The sequence below is a fragment of the Ostrea edulis genome, chromosome 7 (assembly GCF_947568905.1).
Source record: "Ostrea edulis chromosome 7, xbOstEdul1.1, whole genome shotgun sequence".
Classification (NCBI taxonomy): Eukaryota; Metazoa; Mollusca; class Bivalvia; order Ostreida; family Ostreidae; genus Ostrea; species Ostrea edulis.
In genome coordinates, this window is record NC_079170.1 from 10,649,413 (window position 1) to 10,663,866 (window position 14,454).

Here is a 14,454-nt window from a genome sequence, read left to right on the forward strand (position 1 = left end):
AACAAAGGACAGACCTACTTGCCATACCATCTAGAATTATGCTTACTTGCAGGTTTCAGAGAAGCAAAAAAAAACGTTTGCTATCTTAATTCTTTATTTTTTTTTAAGTACATAATTGTCAACACCACAGAGGAAGCTGCTGTTAACTTGTAGGTTTTGTTGCAATGCCTCATGGGAGATCATTAACACAAAAGGTATTGTTGTGAGGTCACCGACTCCTGTGCACTTACATGTCAATAAACAAAACATAAAGCCTGCAACTTATTTGCACACAAGAAATGTGGAAAAGGAAGAAGTTATTGAGATCTCGATCCAGCTCAGGGACCAGTCCTTACCTTCGTGTTACAAGATTTATATCTGGTTCTACGTCCAGTGCAGTACCGACCTCCATTGGCTGGTCTGCAAAAACAAAAGTAAACAGGACATAAATTACTATAGAATGATGCATCCATCAATACAGCACCAATCTCGACTCTCCAAACCTTCCTCCATACAAAAGTTCACAAGAAAGCAAAAAGCTTATCTATAATAAACATGATAAATCTTTCTTTACATCCATTTTTTCTTTTCCAGATCATTATTGTCTATGAAAGGAGACATTTTTATCCATAGAAGTCTATTTTCACTAGTTAATTTTCAACTTGATCCACCTATTATCATCATATCCTTCTTCCAATGTTCTTCTGAAGGGATAAAACTAGAAATCACGTGAACTTACGTTGGACTGTTACACTTTCGGATGGCCATTCTGACCCCTCCCCCGCAGGTAGTTGTGCAGTCACCATACACTTCCCACCCTCCCCAGTTGCCATCGATAGCTTTGATGATCGACTTGGTAACACAAGTTCCACGTTGGCACCACTGCAAAAGTACAACCAAAATCAACAATTATTGATATATATGCCCCAAAAAGAGGTGAAATTTTTTACCATGTTTTAATTCTTTTGGTTCAAACTAGAAAATAAAATCTTAATAGTGAGTTACTCTAAAACATTCTTTATTAATATCTGAATTTGTTCATCCCCATTACAGAAGACTTAAGAACACAGACTCATGCGCTCATCATCAAACTGTACCATAAAATAAAACAATTAGGCTTATATATCATATCAAGCAGATTATAAGTAAACCATCTGTATCATATTTAGGCAACTTTTTCACTGATTTTCATTCCAATCTTTTGGGAGTTATTAACCCTGAACATGGAACATGTGATAAAATTACTGATATCACATTTTATTTGTCTGTGCCCTTTTGTCTCAGGTTAAACAGATCAAGGTCATTTTCCCCCCTACGCCCTCTTTCTGACGAGCGGTTTTTCTATTATTGACGTCAGTAATCATTTACCACCTTATGAACAGGTTTTGTTTTTCACCATCTCTGATGTCAAATAAAAACGAGGTTACAAGAAAAATGTGGGGTACGCAACATAAAAAATACACCCTGGCCTCTCTGACAACTGCTGCCTAACGTGGTTGAACCCATACAGCAATTAAAAGCAGGTTACTCTCACAAGATACAGACCTCTTATCATTTTGCTCGTAAAAGTTTAGTTCTAACACATAACACCAAGTCAGCTTTATGACTGAGTGATGCAGAAGAGTAAAGCCTGATGATTTAAATAATTAACACTGAAGAGTCTCTACACCGAAACACCTTCATAACATCTGTTCCTCTCGTGTAAACTACATCTAGAAATAAGATTATTTATTGAATAAAATTTTCAAAAGATTATCTAAATTACCTCCCCTGTTGACAAATTTGTCTCCCTTTACAGGGCTCCCCAGGATATAAAACATGATGATGATGATGATGAGGCAACAACTATAAAAAGAGTCCTCTACTTTTCGGTGTAGATCTTACATGATGCTGTGTGGGGCATTCAAAATATGTTACTGAATAATCAAGGGGGATAAATTTTGAGAGCAGGGCACAGTTAAACTCTTTAAGATTGCGATCTACCTCCCAGTTTTAAGAAGTCATAAGAATGTATGAAGCTGATGAACATTAAATCGGGCACTTAATATAAGTTATATTTGTGCATTTATGAAGGATTTACAAACTTTCCAACAGAAGTCACGATCCCTCTCTATAAAGTAGGCAATTTTCCTGTCTGCTTCATAAAACTCTGATGATGTATTGGAGTAAATCACAACTAAATAATCTTGTTAAGAAAGATTAAAAGACATAAATCCATTAAATCAAATTCTTTATATAACCATGCTAAAATAAATATTTTGAGAGTTGGGCCACTGCACACTACGGCTGCAGACAGCTTTGTACACTGAGGAAGTCTATATGAGAAATGATTGATAAATATATTTATACTTAACTGATGTCTGAAAATTTCACAAGAGTTTGTTTCATCATTTGTTCTAGATATTGGGTGCAAGTTTTGCACTTGTACAGTTAATTCAGCAATACTGTATACAAATGAGATTGCTTTGAACACAAAACCATAGTTCAATATTTCCGATTCAGCAAAGTTTTCAATTTGCACAACATTAACAGATCAATACGCCTGTTTTTCCTCACACTGATGCCGTTTCTTTCCCAAGATTATCTTTGCTTTACATATGTTAATTTTTTTTTATTAACCTTGATAAAACTATAGTCTGGTTTCACTTTTCACTTTTCGGTATATATCTTTAATGCCTACACTTCAGATAATGTGATTTATATACAATTTAATAAATATCGTCGTAACCAGCTGACTTGTACACGCTGCCAAATTTCCAAGTTTTTATATCAAGATTAATTATTGCGTAAAGTGCAGATTTACTACAAAGAATATTACGCATTTCTTGTCAGGAGTTTCTTGCATCAGTGCAAAACAGAATTTTTTGTTCATTACTGTGAGCAATAGTTACAAGTTGTCATAAAAAGGCATGATTAAAAGTTCAGAAAGATGATCGAGTCATCCATTCTGTTGGAAATTAAAATCATGATCTCTTCCATGTCGAATGAATATTTTTGTAGCATAAAGCTGCTGAAAATGCCAAATTATTATTTAAAGATGTGTCATAAGATTCGTTTTTTCCAATAAATCTATGTACCTCTGAACATGTGTGTGGCCTAAAACCTAAATTGAACAGAATGCAATGACAGGAGGAAATCAGGACAATCTAGAACTAGAACAAGTCTGTGGATCATAGCTATCTAGTATCCATAACTTTTCAGCGGGTAACAATAGACGATGAATTCTGGTTGCGGTGGTGGTGGTTGGGGGAGATCAATATGATACGAAATTTTAGTAAGACATAATCTTTTATGGACGACTATCATTATCAAGTAAAACATGTAGCACATTTAACTTGTCCTATCAGTTACATAAAAGTCTATCTTTACCGAGAATTATTTTTTTATTTTTTTTTTTATTTTTATATTTTTGCTAATCAATATTCAAATACATAACAAAGCTTGCAAAGCATTATAATTCACTCAGTTCAGTGTGGACTTATGATATATTCACATTTTTGGCACAACAGGTCTGTGTCCTTGACCCATTGGAGGTTGAAAAGTGACCTCCAGGCCATTGCCTGAACTGCTGTATTAACATACTACAAACTACATTTCTTACATCCACCACTAGTGAGGACTTGAAAGAAGAGGCCATCCTACCTTGCCTGCACCACACTTGGTCCCATCTGCCCAGGGCATATGGAGCGTCTTGCAGCCCTTAGACTTTGATTTACTATCCGTGCACCACAGTCGTTTGCAGTCCAGCTGATTAAAAGTTATATTTGTTCAAAATTATTTTTCATTAAAATTTTGTTTTAAAGAAATTCTACATCATTTCCCATATGTTTTGAATTTATCCCCTTTGAAGGGAAGAATGGCTAAATGCTCTTATGAGATCAATTTGAAATACTTTAAATGATGTATTCTTAACAAAAATTACCATATAAGGGCAGATCTTAAAGTCTGGTCCAAACATAAGTTCACACTGTTTGTCTATGCTGTACAGTTCACCTGGTTCTCCTTTCTCAGATCGCTCTCGTCGTCTACCCGGGCGATCTAATAAACACTCCGCTGAACCTGCACTGCATCATACAACAAAACATGTCAAATCATCGGATCATTATCATACACATCGGATCATTGTCATACAACAAAACATGTCAAATCATCGGATCATTATCATACAACAAAACAAGTCAAATCATCGGATCATTGTCATACAACAAAACATGTCAAATCATCGGATCATTATCATACACATCGGATCATTATCATACAACAAAACATGTCAAATCATCGGATCATTATCATACACATCGGATCATTATCATACAACAAAACATGTCAAATCATCGGATCATTTTCATACACATCGGATCATTGTCATACAACAGAACATGTCAAATCATCGGATCATTATCATACAACAAAACATGTCAAATCATCGGATCATTATCATACAACAAAACATGTCAAATCATCGGATCATTATCATAAAACAAAACATGTCAAATCATCGGATCATTATCATAAACATTGGATCATTATCATACAACAAAACATGTCAAATCATCGGATCATTATCATACAACAAAACATGTCAAATCATCGGATCATTATCATACAACAAAACATGTCAAATCATCGGATCATTATCATACAACAAAACATGTCAAATCATCGGATCATTATCATACACATCGGATCATTGTCATACAACAAAACATGTCAAATCATCGGATCATTATCATACACATTGGATCATTGTCATACAACAAAATATGTCAAATCATCGGATCATTATCATACAACAAAACATGTCAAATCATCGGATCATTATCATACACATCGGATCATTGTCATACAACAAAACATGTCAAATCATCAGATCATTGTCATACAACAAAACATGTCAAATCATCGGATTATTATCATACAACAGAACATGTGAAATCATCGGATCATTATCATACACATCGGATCATTATCATACACAAAACATGTGAAATCATCGGATCATTGTCATACAACAAAACATGTCAAACCATCGGATTATTATCATACAACAAAACATGTCAAATCATCGGATCATTGTCATACAACAAAACATGTCAGATAACATGCAACAAACTTTGACAATATTTACTCAGTAAACACTGATGAGCTGGGAGCTTAAGTAATCTTCACAATACTTAATCTGTCGACGAGCTCCGAGCTGCAATAATCTTTGACAATACTTACTCAATGAACCTGGTGATGAGCTCTGAGCTGCAGTAGGACCAGGTCCATGGACTGGTGTTGTGGTCAAGCGTGGGAGACATAATATGGTCTGTGTAAGGTCCCATCAAGAACTTCTTACATCTCTTATTATCATCATGAGGCAGGCTGAATCTGTAAGGTCCAATGTCATTTATCTCAACAACATCATCAATACTGGCAGTCAATCTTTTTATGCTACCAAAAATTTCTGATTAATTCTATTACAAGAAATTGCCTTGAATAGAGTGTTACATGCACATGACATTTATAACACAAAATAAATGTATGAAACCTTGTCCTCCAACACTGAAATGCATAATATATGAAAAGAGTTTTTGTGACCCTACTACTGTCCCAAGGCCTCAGTGTCAGGCTAAAGCATGCTTCCATTAATCATCACCTGATTAATAGAAGTAGAGCTCTAATTCTGTCTAAAATGTCATAATATGAGGCATATTTAAAGAAAGTGGTGAAGAACTTTAGCCAAACTAAATTAGCAAGCATATTTTGCAAACCTGAATGACATCATAAGCCATTAACATTAGTTTCTTGCACTTTTATGTAGGTGAGATGTACTACTGTTGTTCCATTAATGCATTTCAACCCAAACAATAGAGGGAGCTGATACCACATGGGTACACCTGCTGCTCTGCTTTGAAGTGCACACCATTGATATATCAGTGGGAAACCTTATGTCAACTTTTTTTCAAACAATAAATTCAAAAATTTTTAATGTCAGGGTCCCCCTGGCTTCTCACAATATGACATCAAACAATTGCTTGGTGTGTATTTGGCAATAATAGTTCAAAAATCCTGATAGAATCTGATCTTAGATCTGATTAAAAAAGTAGCTTCACAACTTGATGGGTTATAAAAACATTACATTCATAACAATCTGTCAACCACACAGCCAAGCAACCATCTCCTATATACTTCATTCAGAGTGACACCCTGTAACCTCTCAGGATTTGATTACCACTGAAAATTTTAATTGAAATTCTGGTCATTTAATTATGGAGCAATACTACAATTCATGACTGAGCTGTTTGTCTATCTTCCCTTCACATGCAAATGTTGAATGGACAGTCAAAAGATGCAGGGGGTTAATGTATGAAAAGGCACGATTTAACCCTTGTTCAAACTTCTCAGTAACCTCTGCAATCTGAAGTTTTAAAAGGGACTCGTGCTTAAATAAGATATCCTTTGCACTGACTTTTTTTTCTAAGGAACAAAAAATCTATTACCTGTATGGGCCAATGACACTATGACCATATAATATTAGCTCACAATTAAATATTACAGAAAAGATATCATTTAAATGAAAAATCAATAAATTCTGATCACTACACAAACATATCCCCACCCACCCTCATCCTACTTGAGAACTAGGAAATTGGGCAGAAGCAAATACCACAACCATTCGATACCATTCTATTTAAGGCACATAAAAAGTCAGAGGCAGCTAAATTTATTTTGTATCAAGATAAGTTTTCTATACACCGAATCACGCCACTTCATAAATTGTTGCAATTTTTGTCATTTCTATCAGTTCTCCTTATGATAAGTCTTGCAGATTACTTTACGATTTTAATGCAGGTTTGACACAGTTATCTGTTTAAATCTAACACAGGAAGTCCTTTTGAGGTCTCACACCAGGTATGTCTGCAAAATTCTGCAATTTATCTGAATTATTTGTCACTGAAAATTGTGAGGATGCTGAGAGGCTTCGATCGCACACTTGTTGCATGCAGAATTTAAAACGGAATCAAACACTGCTTATCGACATTAATTGCCTCAAAATTAATTTGAAAAGCAGTTTATAACAGCTTCCATAAAATTCTCTGATAAAAGCGGTTTCTTGGCAGAAACTCTGATAAAATAAAGTCATTCAGTACTACTGCAAATTATCTAGGTCCCCAGTGAACATCTCTTCAGACTCTTCGCTTCATTCAGTACACTTGGTCCAACTCTTAATTCTTATAAAATTCCACCAATGCACAGGAACATACGATACAACCATCTAACTTTCTAAAACAAGCAAAAAGAAGAAGCTGTACAAATCACAGGCATCTCCAGACAGATTAACAAACTCCTTAACGCTGACTACCGTGGACACCAACAAACATCTGATACTCCAACCCAAACTGACCAAAGGTCAATACCTGCTATTAATGAATAACAAAACACAACAAAATATGTAATGTTTTTTGTAACAACAACTCAGTTTCTCCAAATAGATAGCCATATATACATGACCAAGCACTCACTGATTTACATAGAGAGACCGACGGCCCTGATTGTTAACTCGGCAATATATCAAATACTTCTTTAGATATGCTCTCGAGTTTGTTATGAAGTAGATGAGGTTCTCAGTAGCACTCGTACAGAAGAAATAAAAAAGAACAACTTTAAATGTGCATACACCTAATAAGGTCCTTGACAATTACTTGACCTCCCTATATCTCTGCTACAATAACATGGGTATCCCTTTAACATGTCGTTTTGCAGACCATTGTCAAGTAAAGAAGCTTTTTTTTTCTATGTCCCAGGGTTCTAATAGCCATGTCTCTGCAGATGAAAGTTCAATGCATTAATATCAGTTTAACCTGGCAGTGTCATCCACTAAAAAAGTCCACCTGTATATTTGACCTAAAAACTGGGTCCACAAATTGGTTACATGTAGAAGTTCAACTGCTGTCAAATGGACAGGAAATGAAAGGCTGAATCAGGTCAGCGGCTTCACACCTGTATAACAAAATGACCTGCCACTGGAATTATAAGTTACAGTTAGAGCAAGGAGCACGAAAAACACTTTTTACCTACACAGCACACCAAACCACAAGTAGACACTGTTGATAGTTTCACCTGTGTATTGAGATGCCATCTATCTATGAATTGTAGGTTAAGTGTTAGTGTAGCAGTAAGAAAACGTAAAGTGCACTCCGATCCAATGTCCAACATTCATTCATGATTATTCATTTAATCAATGAAACTCCTTCTCCAATCTCAACATGCAAAGTCAGCATTTACTTTCATCTGATTTTAGAAACATAAAAATTCATAAGATAATTCTATTAACGACAATACTGTAGCTACATTATGTGTCAAACCAAACGCAAAGGAGACACATTTAGGACACTTAATTAATGATAATTAATTGACAGGAAGCAAGCTACTTCACAGAAATCCATTATGAATTATTTATATGGTTTCCTTTATCATAAATGCTGTTTACAAGTACACAATTGTATCCTTGTTCTTATGGAAAACAAAGCTAAGATGTAAAATTCAGTGTTGGCAAAAGTATATAAAATATATTAACTATATCATAATAAATAAAATATCCTGAAATTAATGAGGAAAATGTATTCCACTCCAAAAACAGAGGGGAAAATAACCATTTTCATAAATTTGCTACACTGTTTTATGTTTATGATGGCACCAGTCTGCATAAGAGGCTTTATTTGCTTTAACACTTTCAGATTTGTAATATACACATATCACATAGGGATCGCCTACCTCTACAGTGTCTGCTGCAACCCAATAGGAAAGACCACAAAAATTAAGATGGACAAAAAGTTGAACTTACACATGTCCAAGTTCATGTGCGATTGTGAAAGCAGCACTAATTCCATTGTCTTCAATGATGGAGCAGCTTCTACGAGGGTCACACATTGTCCCCAATTCTGCCAGTCCTGCAAAATAATGTAGATATTTGGAAATCATCTGTCATGACAAAGGTAATGGAAGACCAGTGCATGTATTATTAAAAAATATACATTGATTGTCTTTATTTTCATCTTTGAAGTACATGTATTTCTGTACACTTGGAACTTGGTCTTTTTATTCGAACTTTTTTTCAAATTAAGACCTGTCATGTAAACTTCTTGCCTTTTGAAATAACCAAAGGTCACAGTGACTCTTCTCCTGAGCTTGTAGAATTTTAGACACAATAAGTAACCAAATATTTTGATGATGGGGTGGTTAAAATTCCAGGCGGGCCCCTAATTTCTAATAAGACAGCCATGACTTCATTTATTAGGCATCTCAATCTTGCCTCAGTGTAGACCTCTGATTCAAAACCAATAACACTCAGGTCTTTCCCTGCAGGAGAAAGTCTGATCAGTAAGGCTGCCTTTTTGTTCAAAATGTCACCCAATATTACACTACGGTTTGACTAATGAACAAAAAATGTGATCCTAAAAAGTTCAGTTTCCTTTTTGCACTAGCTTTAATAATTAAAATTTACCTAAAAATTTAGAAATGATCAAGGACTCGGTTCTTACAGTTTTTTCTCCTCAGTGACTCTGCTATGTTAAACAAATGTTTCAATCATTGTCTGCTTAGATATGATGCACTTGGTGATGTGAGCAGCTGCATTGGTGCCTTCCTGTGCTCACACCCATTCTAAATCTTGCTACCATTTTAAATCTTCCTACTGTTTATAATCACACTGTATTGTTTAGAATCTTACTACTTTTCAGAATCTTGCCACTGTTTTAAATATTGTCACCTTTCAGAGTCTTGCTACTGTTTAGAATCTTGCTATTGTTAAGAATCTTGCTACTGTTCAGAATATTGCTACTGTTAAAAACCTTGCTACTGTTTACAAATCTTGCTACTTGATCAGAATCTTGCTACTGTTTAGAATCTTGCTATTGTTTACAAATCTTGCTATTTTATCAGAATCTTGCTACTTGATCAGAATCTCTCAGGTATGTAGTATGACAGTGTACGAGTACCAGTACTTGCTTAGCGGGACTCATATCTTAACGCCTTTGGCAATGAAGCTTATCCATCATGATACACGACATAGGTGCCATTGTTACACCAAACGGTGCATGGATATCAGCTCCAATAGTGCTAGATTTTAGATACAGTATAATACTGATGTTCTTACACATAGGGATAACTGCAGTACATACTAAATCAGCTTTTATCATATTGTAGTGACCCAAACCAGCAAGGATACACTGTGAATCTTTGAAAATTCTTTGCAACTTCACTGGTTTCTGTATATGTGGACTAATTCAGCCTCCCAACCACACTCACTCAGATGACTCGTTAGTCAGACAGAACTATAATAGAATCCAGCTACTGAACTGCCTCTCAGGTCAATCTGATACTGCAGTTATGCAAGCTCTGCAGCCAACTCAAACTTAGTGCCAGACATCCTGACACATTCACTATTACCATTCTAGTTTCATCAAATAACATACCACTGGCTGCTGTCCGCGTATTACATTCAGAAATCAAGTGGCACACTTTAATAATTGTGTCTGAAGTAGAGATAATTACATGTGTGTCAGATTTTATTAGAGATTTCATAACAGTTTAACCTTTGGTGTTTGTTTGATCCACAACAATTTGAGCTAAAGTCGATTTGAAATGTTCATATGATTTCCCTCATTCAAACTTAATAAAGAAATGACATGGCCATTTGGTTGGGGAAAAACATGTACTCATTAAAGTTACAGGCATGTCAAAAACAAATGCAACTGAGCTGGATTATGTAGGAATTTTGACATCCTAAATCTTATTTCGAGTTAATCATGCAGCATGAACTTCATCCTAGTTAGTCTATTGAGGTGACGAAAACAACTCACCCTGTTTATAACCTTTGTTTATAATCACAATAGCAGCTGTCCAGACATCATAAATCGTCCAGTCTGGGACATAATTATCAGTAATTAATTAGAACATTTGCTTGCAGGGTGTGAACTTAACTTGACCTAACATGATTAAGCTGTGAAATATGGACCATCATTCGATTTCACCATCCATCATGGTTATCAGGGCAATCTTGTTTAGGGCTATAATATCACTAATTAAACACAATACAAACTATCCGGATGAGGTGCACTGTGTTCCCTGTGTCTTCACATTTAGAGGAAGTGACTTTTGTCTCGTAAATGGGAAACTAGATTTTCTTGCATATAAAAAATGAAACAATGATATATGGAATGCCAACACAAAACAAATGAAATTCCAAACCAAATCAAAATTTCATCTCCCAATAATAGTTCAGTGTGGATAAATTTAGTTTCCTTCATAGGAAGTGACTACCTGAAACAGAATATTTCTGATTCCGTTGACACTTTGTGTTGTTAGGTGAATACGGCAGACAAAATTCCACCTGACACAGGGTAAGAGTATTGATGTCTCTCGTGTAAAAATTGATGGAGTTTTCATATAGTGGGGACAGAATGCTTTGACAAGTTGAAATGTTCAGAGTTACCGAGACCTGAGCTGACATTATAGAGGAATTTAAGTACATCTAAACATGGCCTAGGATGTCCGATATTCTAATTTTAGAATTTGAACTTACCCAGCGTGTCGCATTTGTAGCGTGCTCTGCAGATATCCTGTCTGTAAAACATGAAAAATACCGGTAATGTATGGAACAATGTGAAAATTCATCAAATATCTTTGTACATTATCTTGTCAGAAAAATTGGAATTAAATTGATAATCATAGATTTTTATAAGTAATTACACATTTATTAGCTCTCACAATGTTTTTACTTGGTGCAAACTTCATCCTTTACACATGTATAACAAAATTAATCATTCTGATACTTTTCGTACATCGTAACTAAAACCCATTAGAATATTGTCAGAAGTACTTTACAGCTGTCAATCTGTCAGAAATTATAAAAATCCCCTCATGCTCTACAATTTACATAATAAATGTCCCCAGCTCGATACAAGGTGGTTAAGTATATCAAACCGAAATTGGAAATTTTTGGAAACAATTAGTGTTGCAATACGTGAAGTACAGACCGAGCAGTTTTTTGCTAAAGCAACCTATATAAAAAGATGAATCTAATGCAGGTAAGAACTTCTCTTGAGCTTGAGGTGATGTATTACTCCTGGTCAATACCGACATACTGAGGTGTGGACCCATTACTCTAAACACCCAGTCAAGTCACATGTGGCACTATGCCACCCACATCTGGTGAACACGCCCCCTAACTCAAGCCATTGGCAAGCAAAAAATACATAATGTTTCATCTCAGTTTTTGTATCACTTGTCTTTTGCAAGTTTATTTGAGTGCAATCATGGTAAAAAAATAAGACAGTGCTTCAACCATAAAACTTCGGATAAAATGGTGAAACTTTTCTTTATACAAAGAAAAGCCATACTATGGGGTTTTATTGTATAAAGAAAAGTTTCACCACTTATTAAGCATTGATACTGCAGAATCATTGGAATCCACAGAAGTCAAGTTTTGTGGATAGCCAAAAGTTAATAGTTTCATTGAGAGGTGTTTTTTGTAGATACGAGTTCTGTACATTGAAATATCACATAAAATCGTGTATTTTGTTCAAATTCCTAAGATTAAAGGGCTACCCATGAATGATAATGACTCTGGAGTCTATGTATGATCTACTCCTATAATTACAAATAAATAAATATCACTTAATCTTACATCAGTAGGGCATCCTCATCAAGTTATTGAATCATGCAGAATTTAATCAATGATAAATATGCTTCAGCTGTATCAGCAATTAAAAAACAGATAGGACATTGTCCCTTTCAGGCTCATGAAAGAACACATTTATGACCATAAATCCCAGCAAACATGTCTGAAGCCATGTGATTAGCCTGTCTGATTTATCTTTTCTACACACCATCTTCTTTCAAATAAATCTTTTTTGGTTAATTAACCTCCATCACAACCAATATCATGTTCCACTGAAAAACAACCAAATTACCCATAGGGCTAATACAGAGCCTACTGACCAATCAGGAATCTTACTCAAAGACAACCATGTTACCCATAGGGCTAATACAGATCTTACTGACCAATCAGGAATTTAATACAGAGCCTACTGACCAATAAGGAATCTAATACAGAGCTTACTGACCAATCAGGAATCTTACTCAAAGACAATCATGTTACCCATAGGGCTAATACAGAGCTTACTGACCAATCAGGAATCTAATACAGAGCCTACTGACCAATCAGGAATCTAATACAGAGTTTACTGACCAATCAGGAATCTAATACAGAGCTTACTGACCAATCAGGAATCTAATACAGAGCCTACTGACCAATCAGGAATCTTACTCAAAGACTTTTAAAGATACCCATATATATTTCATTGTAAAATCATCTGAAATTTCCCAAGTGTAAGGGTGAATGCTCTTAAATAACAGTGTTTTGGGGTTTTGGGTTTTTGCATATACAGTTTGGTTTTGGTATCTACCTCAAATACAAATCATATAGAACTCTATGTCCACACTTTATTGATTATCTTGTTTTAATTATATTCTTCCACAAATTATTTCAACTTTGGGGATTTGGAAGGAGGGTTTTTCATTTATTTTGTTTAGTGTCATGAATACATCTAGCTCTAGCAGCAGTTTTTCAGCTCCCTGGTCATAGAACCGGGAAGTCACACCAGAGAGGAGACAAAGAACAGATGAACCCCCAGTCTTTATGAGGGGAGGCCACAGAAAGCAACCCCAGCTATAATCCCTGTTACTAATGTAAGAATGATGACCTCCCTCCAAATAGGAACTGGACTGTCACTCATCAAGAACATCAAATTTAAGTGGGCAAGCAACAAAACACGAAGTTGTAAATAAAAGTCTCATGGTCATTTTCTGACAAAACTTCTTGCCGGAATCATCCAAGGAATCATTACTCATTCTTATACTTTTTATTTTTTCTTTCCTATAAAAAAACCCAACCCTGAAGAATTCTGTCCAATGGGTGATTAAAAAACCCCTTATGATCTCATATATTATTATCTAAAGTATGGAGACTCCCCCCCCCCCCCCCCCCCCCCCCCCTATATCTGTATAGTGGATAGCTAACAATAAAAAATAATGTATGTGCAATGTTTCCTAAATAGTTTTGAAATTTCTGTGACAGATATGTGTCTTAATAGCCTGTTCAAAAATCTTCAGCCAGATGTATAAAAACAGGCTGGTCATGTGTTTATAAATCTCAAGTGAACGACCAGTTGAGGAGCGATGCAACTCTACATCTATCAGTCATTCAGTACGTAAAGCGTGAAAATCAACAAGACTTTTATAACTTTTTTTGTTCATGATGATTGTATAGTGAAGTAGAATTTCTTCACACTCATTTTAAAACCACCTAATAGAGATGGGTCACGCATTTGGTCCATCAGTCAGCAAGCACATAAAAAAATTGGCCTGACTGATATTGCAAGGTTTTACGTCAGAAGAACTAAGATATTTCTTCAGGAGACTGACCGG

General features: G+C 35.4%; 1 protein-coding gene across 2 annotated transcripts in view; it reads right to left on the reverse strand.

Moving 5' to 3' along the window:
* The window catches only part of LOC125653910 (A disintegrin and metalloproteinase with thrombospondin motifs 9-like), a 92,675-nt gene that overhangs the window by 34,494 nt on the left and 43,727 nt on the right, over positions 1-14,454 (reverse strand). For both annotated transcript variants that reach the window (XR_007362123.2, XM_056143269.1), the window contains exons 7-13: positions 11,549-11,589; positions 8,810-8,915; positions 5,203-5,352; positions 3,902-4,043; positions 3,622-3,726; positions 719-861; positions 336-399 (exon numbers count right to left, since the gene is read on the reverse strand). Coding sequence is in view for 1 of the 2 variants with exons in the window: in XM_056143269.1 (XP_055999244.1) it covers positions 336-399; positions 719-861; positions 3,622-3,726; positions 3,902-4,043; positions 5,203-5,352; positions 8,810-8,915; positions 11,549-11,589 (751 nt within the window). In the remaining variant the exon portion in view is untranslated. The remainder of the gene's footprint in view (positions 1-335; positions 400-718; positions 862-3,621; positions 3,727-3,901; positions 4,044-5,202; positions 5,353-8,809; positions 8,916-11,548; positions 11,590-14,454) is intronic.